The sequence below is a fragment of the Hordeum vulgare genome, chromosome 1H (genome assembly GCF_904849725.1).
Source record: "Hordeum vulgare subsp. vulgare chromosome 1H, MorexV3_pseudomolecules_assembly, whole genome shotgun sequence".
In the NCBI taxonomy this organism is placed as follows: Eukaryota; Viridiplantae; Streptophyta; class Magnoliopsida; order Poales; family Poaceae; genus Hordeum; species Hordeum vulgare.
Genome location: NC_058518.1, coordinates 78,721,398 through 78,738,568, shown reverse-complemented (window position 1 = coordinate 78,738,568; position 17,171 = coordinate 78,721,398). Strand labels below are relative to the sequence as shown.

General features: G+C 45.2%; 2 protein-coding genes across 9 annotated transcripts in view; both read right to left on the bottom strand.

Moving 5' to 3' along the window:
* Positions 1–1,466: 1,466 nt before the first annotated feature.
* Positions 1,467–17,171, bottom strand: part of LOC123425177 (F-box protein At5g07610-like) — a 32,478-nt gene continuing 16,773 nt past the window's right edge. For 5 of the 8 annotated variants that reach the window (XM_045108873.1, XM_045108862.1, XM_045108880.1 and 2 more), the window contains 2 exons: positions 5,359–5,411; positions 1,467–2,923 (listed from right to left, as the gene is read on the bottom strand). In XM_045108873.1, coding sequence (XP_044964808.1) covers positions 1,826–2,923; positions 5,359–5,403 — 1,143 coding nt within the window. In that variant the 5' untranslated portion in view covers positions 5,404–5,411 and the 3' untranslated portion in view covers positions 1,467–1,825. The other 3 variants (XM_045108899.1, XM_045108891.1, XM_045108858.1) reach the window with 3 other exon arrangements.
* LOC123425235 lies at positions 2,932–4,396 on the bottom strand. The gene has a single exon (XM_045108915.1). The coding sequence runs from the start codon at positions 3,976–3,978 to the stop codon at positions 3,148–3,150; it is 831 nt and encodes a 276-aa protein (XP_044964850.1). The 5' UTR covers positions 3,979–4,396; the 3' UTR covers positions 2,932–3,147.

The following is a 17,171-nucleotide window of genomic DNA, read 5'->3' as shown; positions in this document are numbered from 1 at the left end:
GCCAAATTTCTACACTTAAATCCTTGTTTCAGTAGTACCACTTGGTTCCTAAAATTATACTAGAGCTTATGAATTTTAATGACAAGTGGTTGTTGCTTTTATTATCTAGTGACTGAACAATCAAGTCTGGAGATTTCTTTGTTTTGTTGTGTTAGATGGATGTCCACGAGTAGTATGGATGCCTTTTTTGCTTCAGGTCACTACTGTTCGTTGGATAATGTTTGAAGGGCTGATGAGAGGAGCCAGTTACAAGGTGACTTGCTAGAGACAAGTCACTGGATCCCAGTCCGTGTATCAGGTACTCCCTCCGTTCTTAAATATAAGTCTTTTTAGAGATTTCACTAGAGAACTACATACGGATGTATATAGACATAATTTAAAGTGTAGATTCACTCATTTTGCTACGTATGCAGTCTCCTAATGAAATCTTTTAAAAGATATATATTTAGGAACGGAGAGAGTAGTTATGTTGGTATATGAATGCCTATGTGCTTGCTTTATAGGGAAATGCAGAGTGGCATCACTGTATATATTATTTCTTTTGCCTTGGTAGCCCATTGCATTTTGTATATGCTTGCCATGCAAATGGTTCTGGTTATTTTAATTCCTTAGAATGCTTTGGCTTAGTAAAGCAAAGTGTCCGTGCTCTTAAATTCCTTGTTAGGAGATGTCAAAATAGTCCCATCTCTGTTTTGATGTTTGTTCACTGGATAAATACTATACTCTGTTATTTCTCTGCCGATGTTGTAGTCCTCATTGGTATCTGACTGGAAGGAACCGGGAGTTCGGGATGCAACGGCGGTTTGGGCTTGAAAACAAGAAAGAGACACCTTGGTGACTATATAGATATAGTTCTTGTCTTATTTTCTCTGTCAGTGACCAGCCTCTAGATAGTCTCTCAGGTTCACGCTTATATACAGGTAAAAGAAAACTGTCACAGGAACCAAGACTCTAACAATTGCAAATTGCAATGCTAGATGCCCAGGACCTGGTGGTTATACAGTTTGTGTTTTACGTTCTAGTGGATACTGCCAAAATGGAGTGACACATGGAAAGAGTTTTTAGGTTTATGAGGGAAAATGCATGCCTTGACCGATCAAAACTATTGTTAATTATATTTCACTGATGGAAAATGTCATCTTCTTCGACAAGAGTTATAATCTTGGACAATATGCAAACAATTCAATTTGCATATTTAGGAACTTGCTCCGCAATTTTGGAATAAGATGAGAAAGAAACTGTAAACTAACATAACAGTAAACAAATTCGCAAGATGCTCAAAAATAGATTTACTCAGACAACATAGTCAGAATTCAAGTAGGAGAATGGTCACATAAAGCTCTATCGAAACAAGAACAGAAAAAACGCTGGAGGGTCATGTTATTCTCCTCTCCTCGAAAAATTATCTTCCCCTAATGAAGTGAAATAAAATGAAAGAATAATAAGCTTACAAGAGATAGGCATGCTCAGTCTTTAACATGTGCATAAGAACAAGGCGATATCAATATTCAGAACCGATGGATAACAAGTTGTCCATAAAAGATAAATGTACTTGCAACAAGAGATAAGTATCTCCAATCTTAAACGAAAAATAAAGAGGTGGAAATACAACCAATTTCAAACATACTAGATAATATACGCTCACAGTTGCCCCACACCTAAGTCTGTCAGGAGACCATAATGGTTAGCACTAGATGCAGCAGATAGATCAAATGACTAGACTCATTCATACAACTGAGCGGGTAACCATCGGAAAGTGTTGCATATTTTCCATGGCTAAATTATATAACGGCAATATAGTTCCTCCAAGATCAATATGGCTGAATTATATATCTGACGGCCATTCCGCAAAACATGGAACATAAGGTACAGCACCAAGGAATGTCTCATAAGTGCCGATAACATGCACTTTCTTGCTATCCATATCGTATGAGATAGCCTTCCCCCTCCGGTCAGCAAGGAAAATCAAATCACAATCTGGATGAATTGCTATGGGCTCCACATATTTGTAACAATCCCTTCCAAACAGTTCTGAAATGTTAACAGTATCCTTCAAGGCCCACTTTGCACCACCATAATCCTCAAGAGCCCAAACTGAAAGTTGGCAGATATTAATATTATCATCTATACCCCAAGCATACAAGCGTCCTTGAGACTGTCCAATGGACGGATAATCAGAGCTGTCTCGCATGTTGCCTGGAATATCAATTTGCCTCCAAACCTTCCCCTCTGTGTCTACTGTGGCTATTGAAATATCAGTGGTCATCAAATGCACAGTACCATTCAGGAAGACAGGAAGACCGATAGGAGTCTCACCAATCCAACCACTCTCCACCGTAGTCCATCGTCCAGTGTCTGATGAGTAGATTGTCACTTCTCCTAAATCCCAAGTGTGTGTGAATACCACGAAACGGGAGGGGACGGCTGGATCAAAACACAAATATTCGTCAACTTCGTCTTGCGGTCGTATAGGATTAGGAGGCAGCTCGGCCCACTTCTTGGTCGCAGGATTGCACACGACAAGACTGTGCTCATCTTCCTCAAAATGATCTGATTTCCAGTATTTGCAGAGAATAAGGCCACCGCAGCACTGCTCGGGGATGAGAAGTGTAAAGCTCTCGCGCAAGAAAGAGAGAGAAGGGTCGACCAGGGGTTGGCCTCTTCCGGAGATGTTAATGAAACAGGGGCCGATGCCATAGTTGCGGAGGAAGAAACCTGCCATGGTCTGGGGTGACCTCTTGCGGATGTCGGGGTCAGAGCAGAGGGCAAGCCACGGCCTGGACACGCACTTGAAGCGGCAGAGTGACTTGTAGGGCACCCGGGATAGGATCTCGACAAGGGGGCCCTCAGGAAGGCTCCCAGCAGGGTGTTTCTCATGTTCCTGCCCCTGCCCCTGCTCGTGCTTCTTCTTCTTCTTCTTCTTCTACAAATAATAGAGACAGACATTCAGATTCCTGATTCCCTTTACCAAAAAAAAGGCTTTCGCCTCGTTTTACATATAAAGCAACAACCAACATACCAATTGATACAAACCACAACACATACTACACACCCACACTCACTCAAGGCCAGAAACATATGTGTCAAAAACCTTCAACAACAACAACACCCCACACTACTCAAAGTACAGATTAACTGTGAGCATCACTAAGGAGCCACCGGAGCCCTTCCCAGAGAAACCGGGAAGAGGTGAAGTTGAATGTCGACGAACCATGAGCTCCAAGACGGTGCCATCAAGAAGAACACGACACCGAAGCGCCACCACCATCCAATCCAATGATCTAGATTTTCATCCGGAGGACGACGAAGGGAAAGGAGTAACCACAACGGACACTTCAGGAAGATGACGACATCCACAGGCGTCGCTTCCGTTGGCCCTCTGCCTTCACAGCCGCAGAACGTCAAAACACCAGCCACCACACCGCCTAGTCGCCCGCACCTGAGCAGCGAGCTAAGCCCACGAGCACTGCAGCACCCACCACATGGGTCGCCACCCGGGTACAAGACGCCCCATAGGTCCTCCATGGCTGTGAGGGATGTCTCGATCGGCAAATTATGACCGTCGACAAAGTCGCCAGCGACCGGAACGACCAGATCGATCGGGGAGCCACCAGATCGAAAAAGAGGTGAAGCGGGAGCGAACCACGTCGACGACTGGCAGCCCTGCCGGTGACGGGTAGCCCAACCGCATCGGCGGCACCCATCACTCCCACTATCTCTTCCAAACGTCACCCCTGTGACGCCCAACCTCGACTCCCGGCCTAGATTTGCATCTGGCAGGGATAGGCCACACGCCCAATGACGCGAGGTGGCCGAACGGCCACACGCTGCCACCGCAAACCAACCCGCACCACCATGGACCGCCACTACGCCGTCCCAGCCCCCACCCACGCAGCTGCCAAGATGGCCACTGCCGACACACTGCGCCGTACACCGATGCATAGGGTCCAGATCCGAGCGGATCTGATCGAAGACCATGGAGGAACCCGCCCTTGATATGGAACCACCAGCCCCCTGCTAGCCGCTGCACGAGCCCAGCACAACCATACCACCAGACCTCCCATGGCGCCCCGCCTCCTCGCACCGTCACCGAAGACGAGCCGTTGCTCTGTCGCGACCTAGATCCGGGGGATGTGCCGAAGACAAGCCGTTGCTCTGCCGCGGCCTAGATCCGGAGGATGTGCCCCCGTGCCCTTGGTGCCCACACCACTCAATCCCGACGCGAGAGGGAAGAAGGCCTTTGCCACCACCTTCAGCCACCGGGGCTTCCTCCATCGGTGACAACAGAAGGGGAGGATAGGGGGTGTGGCGACCCCGGCGGCTAGGGATTTGGGTCTCCGCACAAGTCGCCCGAGCGGGTTCCCTTTCATGAATCAAAAATTAGAAGAAGAAATAGGCGGAGAGCAAACCTTAGAAGATATGGAAACAATGAGGGGGGGCGGCGGCATGGGATGGGATGGAGCGCCCTCGTCACGGTGACCGGTCGGTAATGGGTGGCCATTCTCCGTGTAGCCATGCTCACCTCCTCCTCCTCCTCCTCCTGGAGGCATCGACTCCTCCTTGGCTTGGGGATCAGTGCTTGGAACTCTAGGGTTTGGGAAGGGGAAAAGAGCGGCAGGTGTGTCGTTATCTCCCATATGCGTGTGAAGGATGGGCCTGGACATCACGACTTATTTTCCCGATACAATAGTCAACCCGTGAAATTGCACGGGCTAGCAAATTTAATTAATGAGCTCACAAAGTATCTAAAATATTTCCATAAACAATAGGGCTACAAATAAGTACTCATTCTGCTCATTTTTATTCCTCACTCGCTTCATTTTTGTTAAGTGTATTATTTTTTCAAAAGTGAAAGCTTTCTATCTTTGATGAATTTCTAGAAAAATATCAATATCACAATACAAAAGCAGTATCATTAGATGCATCATGAAATATATTTCATATTTCATTTAGTTAATACTGTAGATATTGGTAGTTTTCTATAAAATGGTCAAAGATAAGGAAAAAGTTTAACTTCTATAAAAAGGAACAGAGGGAGTAATAGAAATGTAGAAGGAAAGTTAGGCATATGTCTTAAAATAGTTATTTTTAAAGCGCGTGAAATTCTTGCTTATAGAAACAAATGTAGGGTAAACTACTTTCCTCCAATTTGTTGCAAGTTAGATTTATGATAGAACAAATGGTGGTCAAATAGAAGAGAAAGAATTACCATAGTTCTTTTCCCAGATTTCATTGTACTTATAACATACTCTTTTCAGTCGAACGATAATGCTTCCGTTTTTTCCAAAAAAAAGAGAAAGTTAAAAGGCAGGAATTGATTACGACTGATAAACAATGATGATGATCGATTAGCATTACCGCTACATGTTTTGAATCCAGGCCTTGAACAACAATTTGATCCATTGCAATTCCTGAAAAACGACACGGTCATTAATATTTTTGTGAACACTTGTATTTACAAACCGTGCTTACTCATAAGAATGTGATACGGGTGGCTGAATAAAGGGAAATAGATATAGGCTAAGTAAATTCTATATCAGTATCAATATATGTTGGTATCCTTTGCAAATTCTTCGCCAATACACGCCTACAGTTATTATAAACAAATAATGTGCTAAAAACACTCAAATATATAAAGATTTGTAGAAAGGAAGCTCACGTTAGTTTAAGCAGCCCATAGTGAGGGTAGAAATATGTCTGATGTAAAATAAACGAGTAGGTATGCATATACAATAGAAAATTTAAATAGAAAAAATCTGCATACTGATACTACAAAAGAATCACATTTGCTGTAACAAACCTTACTAAGCCAACATAAAATACACTTAAGAAATTTAGACAACTAAAAATCTTTATATACCATAAAATGGACCATATGGTGGTAACATATAAATCTACATGTGTAGGGTGTGCATGCATTGTGTGCAGCTCAAAGGACAAAAGGTATACACATCCCATCCCAACAACATTGTTGCCAAACCCAACATCCTTCTTAATTGCAACATAAATCAAATAACATGAACTTTATTCTATCAATATTGCCTGAGTCTAAAGAACAACAGTGCACTGCTGAGAACAAATACTATAATTTAGTAAAACATGTCAGAAGGTACCAAATTATATAAATTAAGTAACTTTATTCTGGCATCACACACCAAGTTATATCAATTTCCTGATTTTACATACGGCCTCTTATTTTCTTGTAGATTATAGTCCAGATTAAATTCAAGCAGTTAAAACTTGCGTCAACCAGATAGATGGTTAGATCTGTTTATTTTTATTTGATAACCATTAAATTTTCTAGGGAGTCTCTAAAAACATTAAAATCATAGGGATGCAAACAGTGACGGACCCAGAAATTTCTCGAAAACCGAGGAAGAACACAAATTAAGGTGCCTAATTTTACAATATATGTGGTTTGCACTAGCCCTTTTCATTAGTTCGGTCTTTTACACTAGTAGGAAAAACCTTATAGGTAGGACCCTGTTAGTAGCGCTGGATTATAACACGTGTTGCTGCTACTTAGCAGTAGCGCTGGCTCAGCCAAGCGCTATTATTAAAGACTTAACAGTAGCGCTGTAATTGAAAAAAGTGCTATTGCTAAACGGGACCCGACGAGCCCACCAACGGTATCAGTAGTAGCAGCGCGTTCTTGTAAAAAGTGCTACTGCTAAGCATAATAGCAGTAGCGCTTGGCGGGAATCAGCGCTACGACTATTGGCCCCACTTAGCACTAGCGCTGCCCAGAAAAGCGCTACTACTAAGACCAATAGAAGTAGCGCTCGTTGGAAAGCAACGCTACTGCTATGCGTGGCTGGTGGCAGATTTTAACCCACACACCCCCTCTCTCCCCCTTCCTCCCCCTTTGCCCTGTCCCCTTCTTTCTCCTCTCCTCTCTCTTATCTACTTCTCCACCATTGTTGTTCTTCTTCTTTCTTCCTTCTACCTCTCTTCTCTCCCAATTAATATGCCCCCTCCACCCTAATTCTCCTCCATAAATGACCTCTTCTAACTCTATGTTCCACATTTATTTGGCTTTCCCTCCTTCCATACATATAGATCTAGCTAGATCATCTCTCTCCCTCTCCACTAGTTAGCTAGGGTCATCTCTCCTCACAACAACTAGATCTAGCTATTTGCTTAGTTGTGCAGAGTCTCTCTCGGGATATAGGTGAGTAAAAAGTTGTGCATTTCAATAATGGGAATATGTGTGTTTGCGATATGAAGTGATTTGTGTGAGTGACATGCCCAGTGAGTTGCTTATATTTTCCCGAAATGTCAATTTATTTCCGTTTCGACGAATTCGAGCAAATTCGATATGTCCTATTTTTAGGCAAGGTCATGCCAAATTTTTATATGATCGAATTTGATGCATGCGTGCATGCATTTTATTTAACACCCTTTTGCTTGTTATACCGTGCAGTCAAGAAGGTGAGTGGAAGGAAGGTGAAGCGATACTTGCAATCCGCGATGATGGACATGTATGCAAATAAACGGACTGGGATTAGATGTCCGTGTACAAGATGCAAAGGAGTAATTTTGGACCCTTTTGATCGTGGAAGTTTGAAGGCCCACTTGTTGATCAATGGTTTCATAGATGACTATACTCGGTGGATAAGTGAAGATGATGATGACGACGTCCACATGGCAGGAAATAACGACATGGGACTAGACGAAGAGATGACCGATCGACACGAAGACAATAGCGCCGCACACGACGGCTGGGAAGAGTCCGGAGACGGCAGTGGGGCAGAGCCCGGACATGGCGGAGAAGAGGCGACGGACACGCCGCAGTCTTCGATGCTACTAAGTTTAGTCGTGCAGGACCCTCATGTTCGAGACCTCCTTCGCAAGAGTACGACTAGCGACAGAGTTGCTTCTAGAGAGGAGGCCAAGCTGGCGCAACTTGAAGTAGACTCGAAGACTCCATTATATGACGGTTGCGATCCCGAGGTGACCCGCTTGAGTTTCACGCTCGAACATCTAAAGACGAAGGCGAAAAACAAATGGACAAACAAAAGCCTCGATGAGCATTTGAAGTATCTACATAATAAAGTTTTTCCTACGGGGAACCTATGTCCTACTAGTGTCGAGGAGGCCAAGAAAATCGTTTGCCCACTTGATCTGCCGCACATTAGATATCACGCATGCATCAACGAACATCATGCTTGGTGCGAGCATCGATTGCATGAATCCGTTTGGAAACCAGAGCACCAACCAGAGCACATGACCCGTCTCTGTATGGATGTACAACCTCTCCCCATGGAAGTGCATGAAGACAAAGTACATACACATGAGCATACTGATTCAAGGGCCGAAACAAACGGGAAATAGTATTAACCTGCACATGGGGATTCTGAAAAAGGAGCTAGACATGTTATGGAAATCGATAGCCAAGAAATGGGACGCTAGCACAAGAGAATATTTCTATATGAGAGTTGCGCTGATGACGACGGTGCACGACTATCTCGGTCACGGGTACACCTCAGGCCAGGTGTGCCACGGATATTCCGAATGCACGAGGTGCATGGATGATACAACGTCTCAGCAGCTTTCGTCAATGAAAGATGGCGGGTCTGGGAAAATCGTGTACATGAGGCACCGCAGATGGCTCGAAAAGGATGACCCGTGCAGAAAACGTGGAGATCTATTCAATGGTTTGGTTGAGCATCGAGGACCTCCACGTAAGAGGAGCGGCGACGAAATCAATGAGTTGTTGAATAACTGGGAACAGTGCCCCGCGCCGGGAAAGATGGAAAAGGCGCCAGAGCCGATGCTGAAGGTATGGAAAACGAGGTCTATTTTGCGGGACTTACTGGACCAATCATGACACGCCTCATTGCCTTGATCAAATGCATATCACGAAGAATGCCCTCGAGAGCTTGCTTGGCACACTAATGAACATGCCGGAGAAGACCAAGGAGGTCTATTTTGCGGGACTTACTGGACCAATCATGACACGCCTCATTGCCTTGATCAAATGCATGCTTGGCACACTAATGAACATGCCGGAGAAGACCAAGGATGGGCCGAAGGCAAGGAAAGACTTGGAAGATTTGGAGATCAGGGGGATCTACACATGCTCCATAAAAAGTCGACGGAGGAGATGGAGACGGAGATGGCGGCGGGGCCAAGGGGAAGAAAAGTCAACAAGGAGGAGAATTGTTCCCACCTTCTTGCTTCACCTTAAGTCCGAAGGAGATCGATCAATTCATCAAGTGCTACAACACCTAGATGTGGTAGATGATTATGTGACACTGCACAAAGAAATGATCGCAAAGAAGTACCTGATCAGGGGATGCGCAAGATGGACGACAAAGTTACTGTAGAGCACAACGCCACTTTCTTGCGTTGGTTCAAAGAGCAGGTTCGTGCTAATCCGCCGGAAGAGGGCAGTGCGGACAGGTTTCTCATACACGTCTTAGCACATGGCCCCGCACCCAAACTCGTGTCCTATTAGGCATACGATATCAACGGGTACACGTTCTACACAGAGGCCAAAGACATGGACAGTAATTACCAGAACTCAGGGGTGACGATTGAATGTGTGACCGACTCCAACGGCACAACTGAAAGATTCTACAAAAGGGTCGAAGAGATCTGGGAGCTTAACTACGCTGGAAGGCACAATGCGACGATGTTCCATGTCAGGTGGGCTAAGGCCGTCGTAAGAGAAAACAAGTATTTCACTACCATGTCTATACCCCACGCAAAGAGCGCTACCATGAACGTTAACGTCATCGCCAAAACTGAGCCATTGATACACGCTAAGCACGTGACACAATGCTTCTTCATAACCGACCGGACCAATTCCAGCCGTGTTGTCGTGAGGAGAGGCAAAAGGAACATCGTCGGAATGGATGGAGTCGCCAACGAGGAAGACTACGACCAATACGGCAACCCGATGAGGGAAGATGACAATGACGATGAAGCATACGTGAAAAGAAGAATCATGACTACATTACCTAAGAAAGATCGTACTCCATGGTGCCAGAAAAAAAGAATCAAGACAACGAACAAGAAAGGAAATAAGCTCAATGTGAAATGTCTTCAACGCAGCTGAGCAACAATCATTTATATATATGTATGTATTTTGTGTACGAATCAACACATGGTTTCGGTAATATCCGCAGTATGGGAGGGAGACGTTCTCGTCGTCGACTGCATGCGAGGCCGTCGGGATAAAAACAAAAAACAAAAACAAAAGGAAGAAAGCAATACAAAAGAAAAAGAAAAGTAAACAGAAAAGGAAAGGAAAATAATAAAAAGAAATGACAAAATAATAAAAAGAAAGTAATAAAGAAAATAAAGTTAGCAGCAACGCTAGATTGGTACCAACGCTACTGTAAAGTTAGCATTAGCGTCGGGATAAACCAGCTCTACTGCTATATGTCCTAGGTCATTTAGCAGTAGCGCTGGATTAGAACCAGCGCTACTGCTAAGTTAGCAGTAGCGCTGGATTAGAACCAGCGCTACTGCTAAGTTAGCAGTAGCGATGGAACTCATCCAGCACTACTGATACTTGTAGTTAACTCGGCACCAAAATCCCCTAACTCCCCCTCTCCCTCCACTCCTTCCCTCTCCCCCCTCTCCACCGCACACTCGTGTGTCGCTGCCACCGCCCATCCCTGCGCGCGCCCTCGACCTCACTGCCCCACTGCCTCCGTCGCGCCTCCGCTGCCCCACCGCCCAGCAGCGCCTCCCTCCATCGAGCAGCTGCTCCCGCCAACGGCGTGGAGCAGCCGCTCCCGTCCAGTAACGCTGCCGCCCGGAACTACGCCAACGACTAGTCCATAGGCAGGTAGCCCAACACTCCTCCCTCCTTTCCCCCTCTTCCCTCACCCCCTCCCTCCTTCCTCTTTCATCATTTGTTTGTTCAATTTTATTTTATTTTCCGATTCATGTATTGGATGATGAGTACTTGGCGTAATCAACGTTTATTCTCGGGCGACAGCGAGGTGAGGGAGAGGAGGGTGGTAAGCAGGCGTCGGAGGGGTGTTCCCCGTGTAGCCCGAGAGAGGCGACGTGGGGGTGCTAGAGCCATTTACGCTTCTTAGTTATACTAGAATTGCTACTGTGTGGAAGGAGAATGAAGACACCAAGCAAAACACCAGACCTACTTGAAGTTTGTACTTCTATATGATTTCCAAATAGAACCCCAAGTACTTCCATATGAGTTGTCAAATACAGAGTATAAAACTATTTGCATGGGTCTTTTGTCCTGGCTTTTCAGTTTGATTTAGGTCCTATAAATGACCAAGGAAAATGTGTTGCAAGAAAAAGATGCAACATCCCCGTGGCATCCATTTAGCGCTAGCTATTGTAGCTTGAGACGGAGTAGACTACACAATGCCTCCAAGATGCACTAGGATTGCTCTAGGTATGCTCTAGCAGGTTGTAGCGATTAATGTGTGCGCTAGGTATGCTCTAGCAGGTTGTAGCGATTAATGTGTGCGCTAGGTATGCTCTAGCAGGTGTGCACTAGACACAAAATTTTATACGTATACGTCTCAACTCAGCAGCCGCCCGTATGACCCATTTATTTCCAGCCAGGCTACTAGTTATACGTATATGTCTCTTTCTAGCTTGGACGCATGTCCCATCAGTATCTGGCCAGCAATGTTGGATGCAGCGGGAACTAAATCACGCGGACGTAGGACACAAGCGCTAATCACAAAGCCACTGCACGGCTAGACAACCATGCGTATGTACGTTGGTTAGATTTTTCCAACAAACAAACAAACAAAGTCAAACAAATAGGCCATAAACAGTTGTTCTTATAACCTTAATGGTCAAAAAACTATTTGTTTATGGCCTATTTGTTTATGGCCATAACATCCCCAAATCATGAAAATATATAGTATCAGGTTCAGAGCCTTAATCATGGCAGCTAGAAACCCAAATAACCCATCTTATAATTTAGTACACAAGCGCAATCCTGTGAGAAATTATTTCAATGGGAGTGCTAGCTACTATGATATTTCTATTTGGTCCCATAAAGATCTCGTTTGTTAATCTCTCAAATACAATACACACTTGTCCTAAAACAGAGTGTGTGTGTGGTGTTGCTCTCTATAGGAATTGCTTGCATGAACTCCTAAATAGTGTACAGCTGGGAGCTAAATTGAAGTTTGTTTCTTGTGAGGTGTCAGCCATAAACATGCAGCCGACAGCGACAGTGGCACCGGCACCAAGACCGGAGATGATGTTGACGTAGCCGGTGAAGGAGCCGAAGAGGACAAGAAAAAACAAACGAGATCGGCACCGGACAAATTATGGTCACGGCGATGCACCCCACGAAACTAGAGCCAACAGCGCTGGAGGCAGCGCGCAAGTGATACGGCAATCAACTAGGATGCATCTCAGGGAAACCGCCAACATCAACGACGAAAAGTTAAAGAAGATACCACATATGGAGCACACGCTCCTAACGAAGTTGCATAATAGGTTCTTGTTCCCCGGGCGGACTGAAAAAAACCAGGAGTATATAGCAGTATTCATTGGGAGGGTTCCAGGAGTGTACGACCACTGGCCAGACGCTCAGGCCCAGGTGTACAGGTAACCGGGGGCTAGCCATAGAGGGTTCGACAACAGAGCCGAAGCGAAAAATAGTTATTTGAGGTGGATGCTACGGCAAGAGAGGGAGCGAAACCGGTACCTCAAGAAGTACTACATAGTCGCGCTCTTGCTCATGTTGATCGCTCTTCTCTTATACATCATGGTTTAGATAGGGATAATGAAACTTGTGGTGTGCCATAACTTGTGTATCGCTATTTTCGACATGTGATGATATTTGTGTTGGATAATGATGATGATTGTGATGATGGTATGACGAGACTATTGTATGTGTATGATATGATGAGAATAATGTATCTTTACTATGATATGATGAAACTACTATATAGAGCATGCACAAATACAGCACAAGTACGTAGAGGAGGAATAAAAATGTGAAATCAGAAAACCTTAGTAGTAGCGCTAGTTGACCTTTAGTAGCAGCGCTAGTTATCAGCAACGCTTTTTAAAGAGCAACGCTACAGATAGTTAGTAGTAGCGCTCGTTGGAAAAGCCCTACTACTAACTGTACTTACCAGTAGCGTTGGCTGGAAAAGCGCTACTGCTATATACTTAGTTGTAGCGCGTTAGCAGTAGCGCTGCCACCAGCGCTACTGGTAGGGGTAAAACAAGCGCTACTACTAGGCTTTCTCCTAGTAGTGTTAGTTGGGATGACTAGTGCATGAAGCTTAACATAGTATCAGAACTAAGGTCTTGAGTTCAAGTCCTGGCTTTCGCAATTTATTAAAAAAATTGTTGGAGCTTAACACCTAACATGCTAGGTTTTTTAGAAAAAACACCGTATTAATCATCTAACATAAGACATCATGCCATAGGCAAGCCAGGGCATGAGAGATCCCAGATTCGTCCGTGGTTACAAAGAAAAAACATGATTATTCTACAATTTATACAGCAAGGTTATCTTTCATGATATCCTATGTAAAGAAGAGGGTTAACTGGGAAAGAGGTAGACACACACTAATAATGAAGCCCATTCTCTGTCAAACAAAACAGTTCAGCCTTCTGAAATTAATATCCTTGAGGCATAACCGCAAGAACCAACAAATTTAGAAAAAGTGTGCCCCACAGCCATCTGTATGCAAAAAGAGAGAATGTGAAATAAGTAAAATCTAGTGGTTAGTTACAACTTCACTAATTAGTACCTTCGTTTTCCTTCTGATACCTTGTGAACCATTTTATGGAAATACATAGAATATTTTGACAGATCAGGAATAGATATTGAAAAAGATAAGCCTCTTCCCAGAAAAATTGAATTCACAGTAATTTTGACAATCGTCAGGGTGTACTATATATGAGAATAAAGGAGCTACAACTGCACTACATTCAACACATAATGGATTAACTATTTGCCTAATTCTCAAGGCAATATCATGGCCACAGTTCCAAATTGGCCCAAACTACCAATCCATACACGCAGAGTTATTTTGCGGAAACTAATCCATACACATGATTTTATTTAGCATTCAACAAGGCGTGAAGGTAGGAACCCGATACAATTTTTCCACCTTAACAAAACAACCTGCAAGGTGATCAAAACTACCAATTTTCCACATCTCTTGCTTTATACATGAGCACATATAACAGTTTGATTATACCCTTTCCATTATGGCTTTCAGTACTGTCGCCCTGAGGGCTGCAAACCAGGAAAGAGGAAGCTGAAGGAGGTCGAGAGCGGCACCAAGGGAGTTAGTCCAGTTTATAAGGAAAACCGGACCCGAAACCCAACATTCTCGGCTAATTAGGAAAACCGAATGAAAACCCAGAAAGAAAGAAAAAAAGAAAAAGGAAAAAAGAGGCACTAGAACTTAGGGATAGGGGCTAGATCGGTTTGTCTTGCGCTTCGCATTCTCGAGATTCTCCCGGTAACATCTGTTAGATGTGTATAGCCCCCCTTTTCGGTATATCCCCATTGTATAAGAGGTTGCCTGCACTTTACCTCACACGTACATGTATTGGCCTTTGGCCCCCTGCGAATGTTAGTTGCTCTTTATCCAACATAGTATCAGATACTAGGTTAGCCTCTCTCCCGCATGATGCAACTCCGTGCCTGCTCTAGGATTCGCTCGTCACCGGCCATCTCCGCCCGTCACTGGCCGTCCCCGCCAGGATCTGACGTTCCCCAGCGGCCTCCTCATCTCCGTTCGGCAGCTGTAGCCGTCGCCTAGACGTCCTCCTCGACCGGCTGCCGCCGCCCCGTCCTCGTATAGTCGCATCCATCGCCTGCCTCATTCGGCTGCCGCCGCCCACTCCTCGTTCGGCCGCAGCCGTCACCTGCCTCGACCGGCTGCCGCCAGCCCCTTCTCGTTCGGCCGTCGTCGCCCCTCCTTGTCCGCCGCCGTCGCCCCCTTTCAGCCGCAGCTGCCGCCCCGCTGCTATCCACACGCATATGCTGCGTTGGTAGCTCGCTTGGCCGCTGCGTTTCCCAGCCAGCTGGAGCCCGATCCAGATTTGGTTTCCTGTGAAGGTTGACCAAAAAAAGGGAGACAGAGAGCTCATCATGTCTTCTTCGAGCTATGTTGTAGTTCCTCGGTGCTCGGTGATCTTTGATGGCACCAACTATGGTGAGTTTGTGGGCTTCATGCGTATCCACATGCGCGGTCTTCTCGTGTGGGGTGTTCTCTCTGGCGTGGTCCCCTGTCCGCCGTGCCCTCTTGCACACGTGGCTCCTACCCCACCGGTGCTGCCTGTTCTTGCTGCTGATGCTTCCCAAGCTGATCGGGATGTAGCCAAGGCTCTCGATGATGCTGCGGTTGATGCTTATGATCAGCAGGTATCATCTTATTTAGATGCTCTTTCTGTCTATCGAAATGATCTGTCTGCTTACACTCAGTGGTGCAATGATGATGCTCCAGCTGTTGTTGTTCTCACTGCGAGTGTCCTCCCTCAGTTTCCTTCGGAGTTCATGGGTCTCGGCACCGTTGCAGCAATGTGGTCTTATCTCTGTCAGCGCCATCAACCCTCTGGCAATGCTCTCTACTTAGGCCCTGTTTGGAACCATAATAGATTATAATAATCTGGTTTATGAACATAGATTATATAAACTGGTTTATAAAAATAATCTAGGTGGGCATGTTTGGAGGCCAGATTATATAAACTGTAAACCAGCTTTTAAATTGTGCAATGACATGTTTGCCCTCTGTTTTTTTTTGCGATGGGAAAACGGTGCGGTGGCAGTACCTTGTAAATAGCTCAAAGTTAATAAGGGTAACATGTCTTTATTAATCCATAATCTGATTTTAGCTGGGTTAGAGTAGCTTATGAGTTTTTAATAATCTGGTCATCTAGTTTTTATAATCTATAGTATAAACTGCCCTGTTTGGAAACATAATAGCTTATAAAAACCAGATTATATAAACTGGATGAATCCAAACAGGGCCTTATCCGTGGTGTGTCAGGAGCACACTCTTCAGCAGGGTCACTCTTCTTTTGATGAGTTCTACACACAGAGTTCCGCCATCTGGCGCCAGGTTGACTCCATTCGGACAATTGTTTGTGGAACTTGCCGTTGCTGCCAGACTATGCGGTCCGACTAGGAGTTTTAGCGTGTCCATGAGTTCTTATCTCACCTCCGTTTCGAGTTTGAGCCTCGGCGTGCTCACTTATTTGCTGATAGCCTTGGTTTTTCAACCGATGGCGCTACTGTTCTTGAGCCGACTTCTTATAGTGAGGCTGTTGTTCATCCTGAATGGCAGTTTGCGATTGCACAGGAGATTGTTGGTCTTGAACGCACCAGTACATAGGATCTTGTTTCTCTTCCTCCAGGTGTCCGTCCCATCACTTGTAAGTGGGTCTACAAGGTTAAGACTCGCTCCGATGGTTCTCTTGAGCGTTAGAAAGCTCGTCTCGTGGCTCGTGGTTTCAATAGGAGCATGGTCGTGATTACAACGAGACCTTTGCTCCCGTGGCCCATATGACCACTATTCGTACACTTCTTGTCGTGGCCTCTTCACGCCACTGGTCTGTCTCTCAACTTGATGTTAAGAATGCCTTTCTTAACGGTGAGTTGCGTGAGGAGGTATATATGCAGCCACCACCTGGGTATTCTGTTCGTGACGACATGGTATGTCGTCTTCGTCGCTCTCTATGGCCTTAAGCAAGCCCCCCGTGCCTAGTTTAAGAGTTTTGCCTCTGTGGTGACTGCCGCTGGTTTTCAGTGAGTGCTCATGATCCAGCATTGTTTGTCCATCTTTCACCTCGTGGTCGGACTCTTATTCTTCTATATATCGATGACATGATCATCATTGGCAATGACCTAGAGTATATTGCCTTTGTAAAGGCCCGTCTTAGCGAACAGTTTCTTATGTCCGATCTTGGACCTCTTCGCTACTTTCTTGGGATTGAAGTCTCTTCTACCTCTGATGGCTTTTTTATATCTCAGGACAAGTATATCCAGGATCTTCTTGCTCGTGTTGCTCTTACTGATGAGCGCATTGTTGAGAATCCCATGGAGCTTAATGTTCACCTCCGTGCTACTGATGGTGACCCCTTGCCAGATTTGACGTGTTATCGTCATCTTGTTGGGAGTCTTGTCTACCTAGCTGTCACTCGTCCGGGTATCTCTTATCCGGTTGATATTCTGAGTCAGTTTGTCTCCA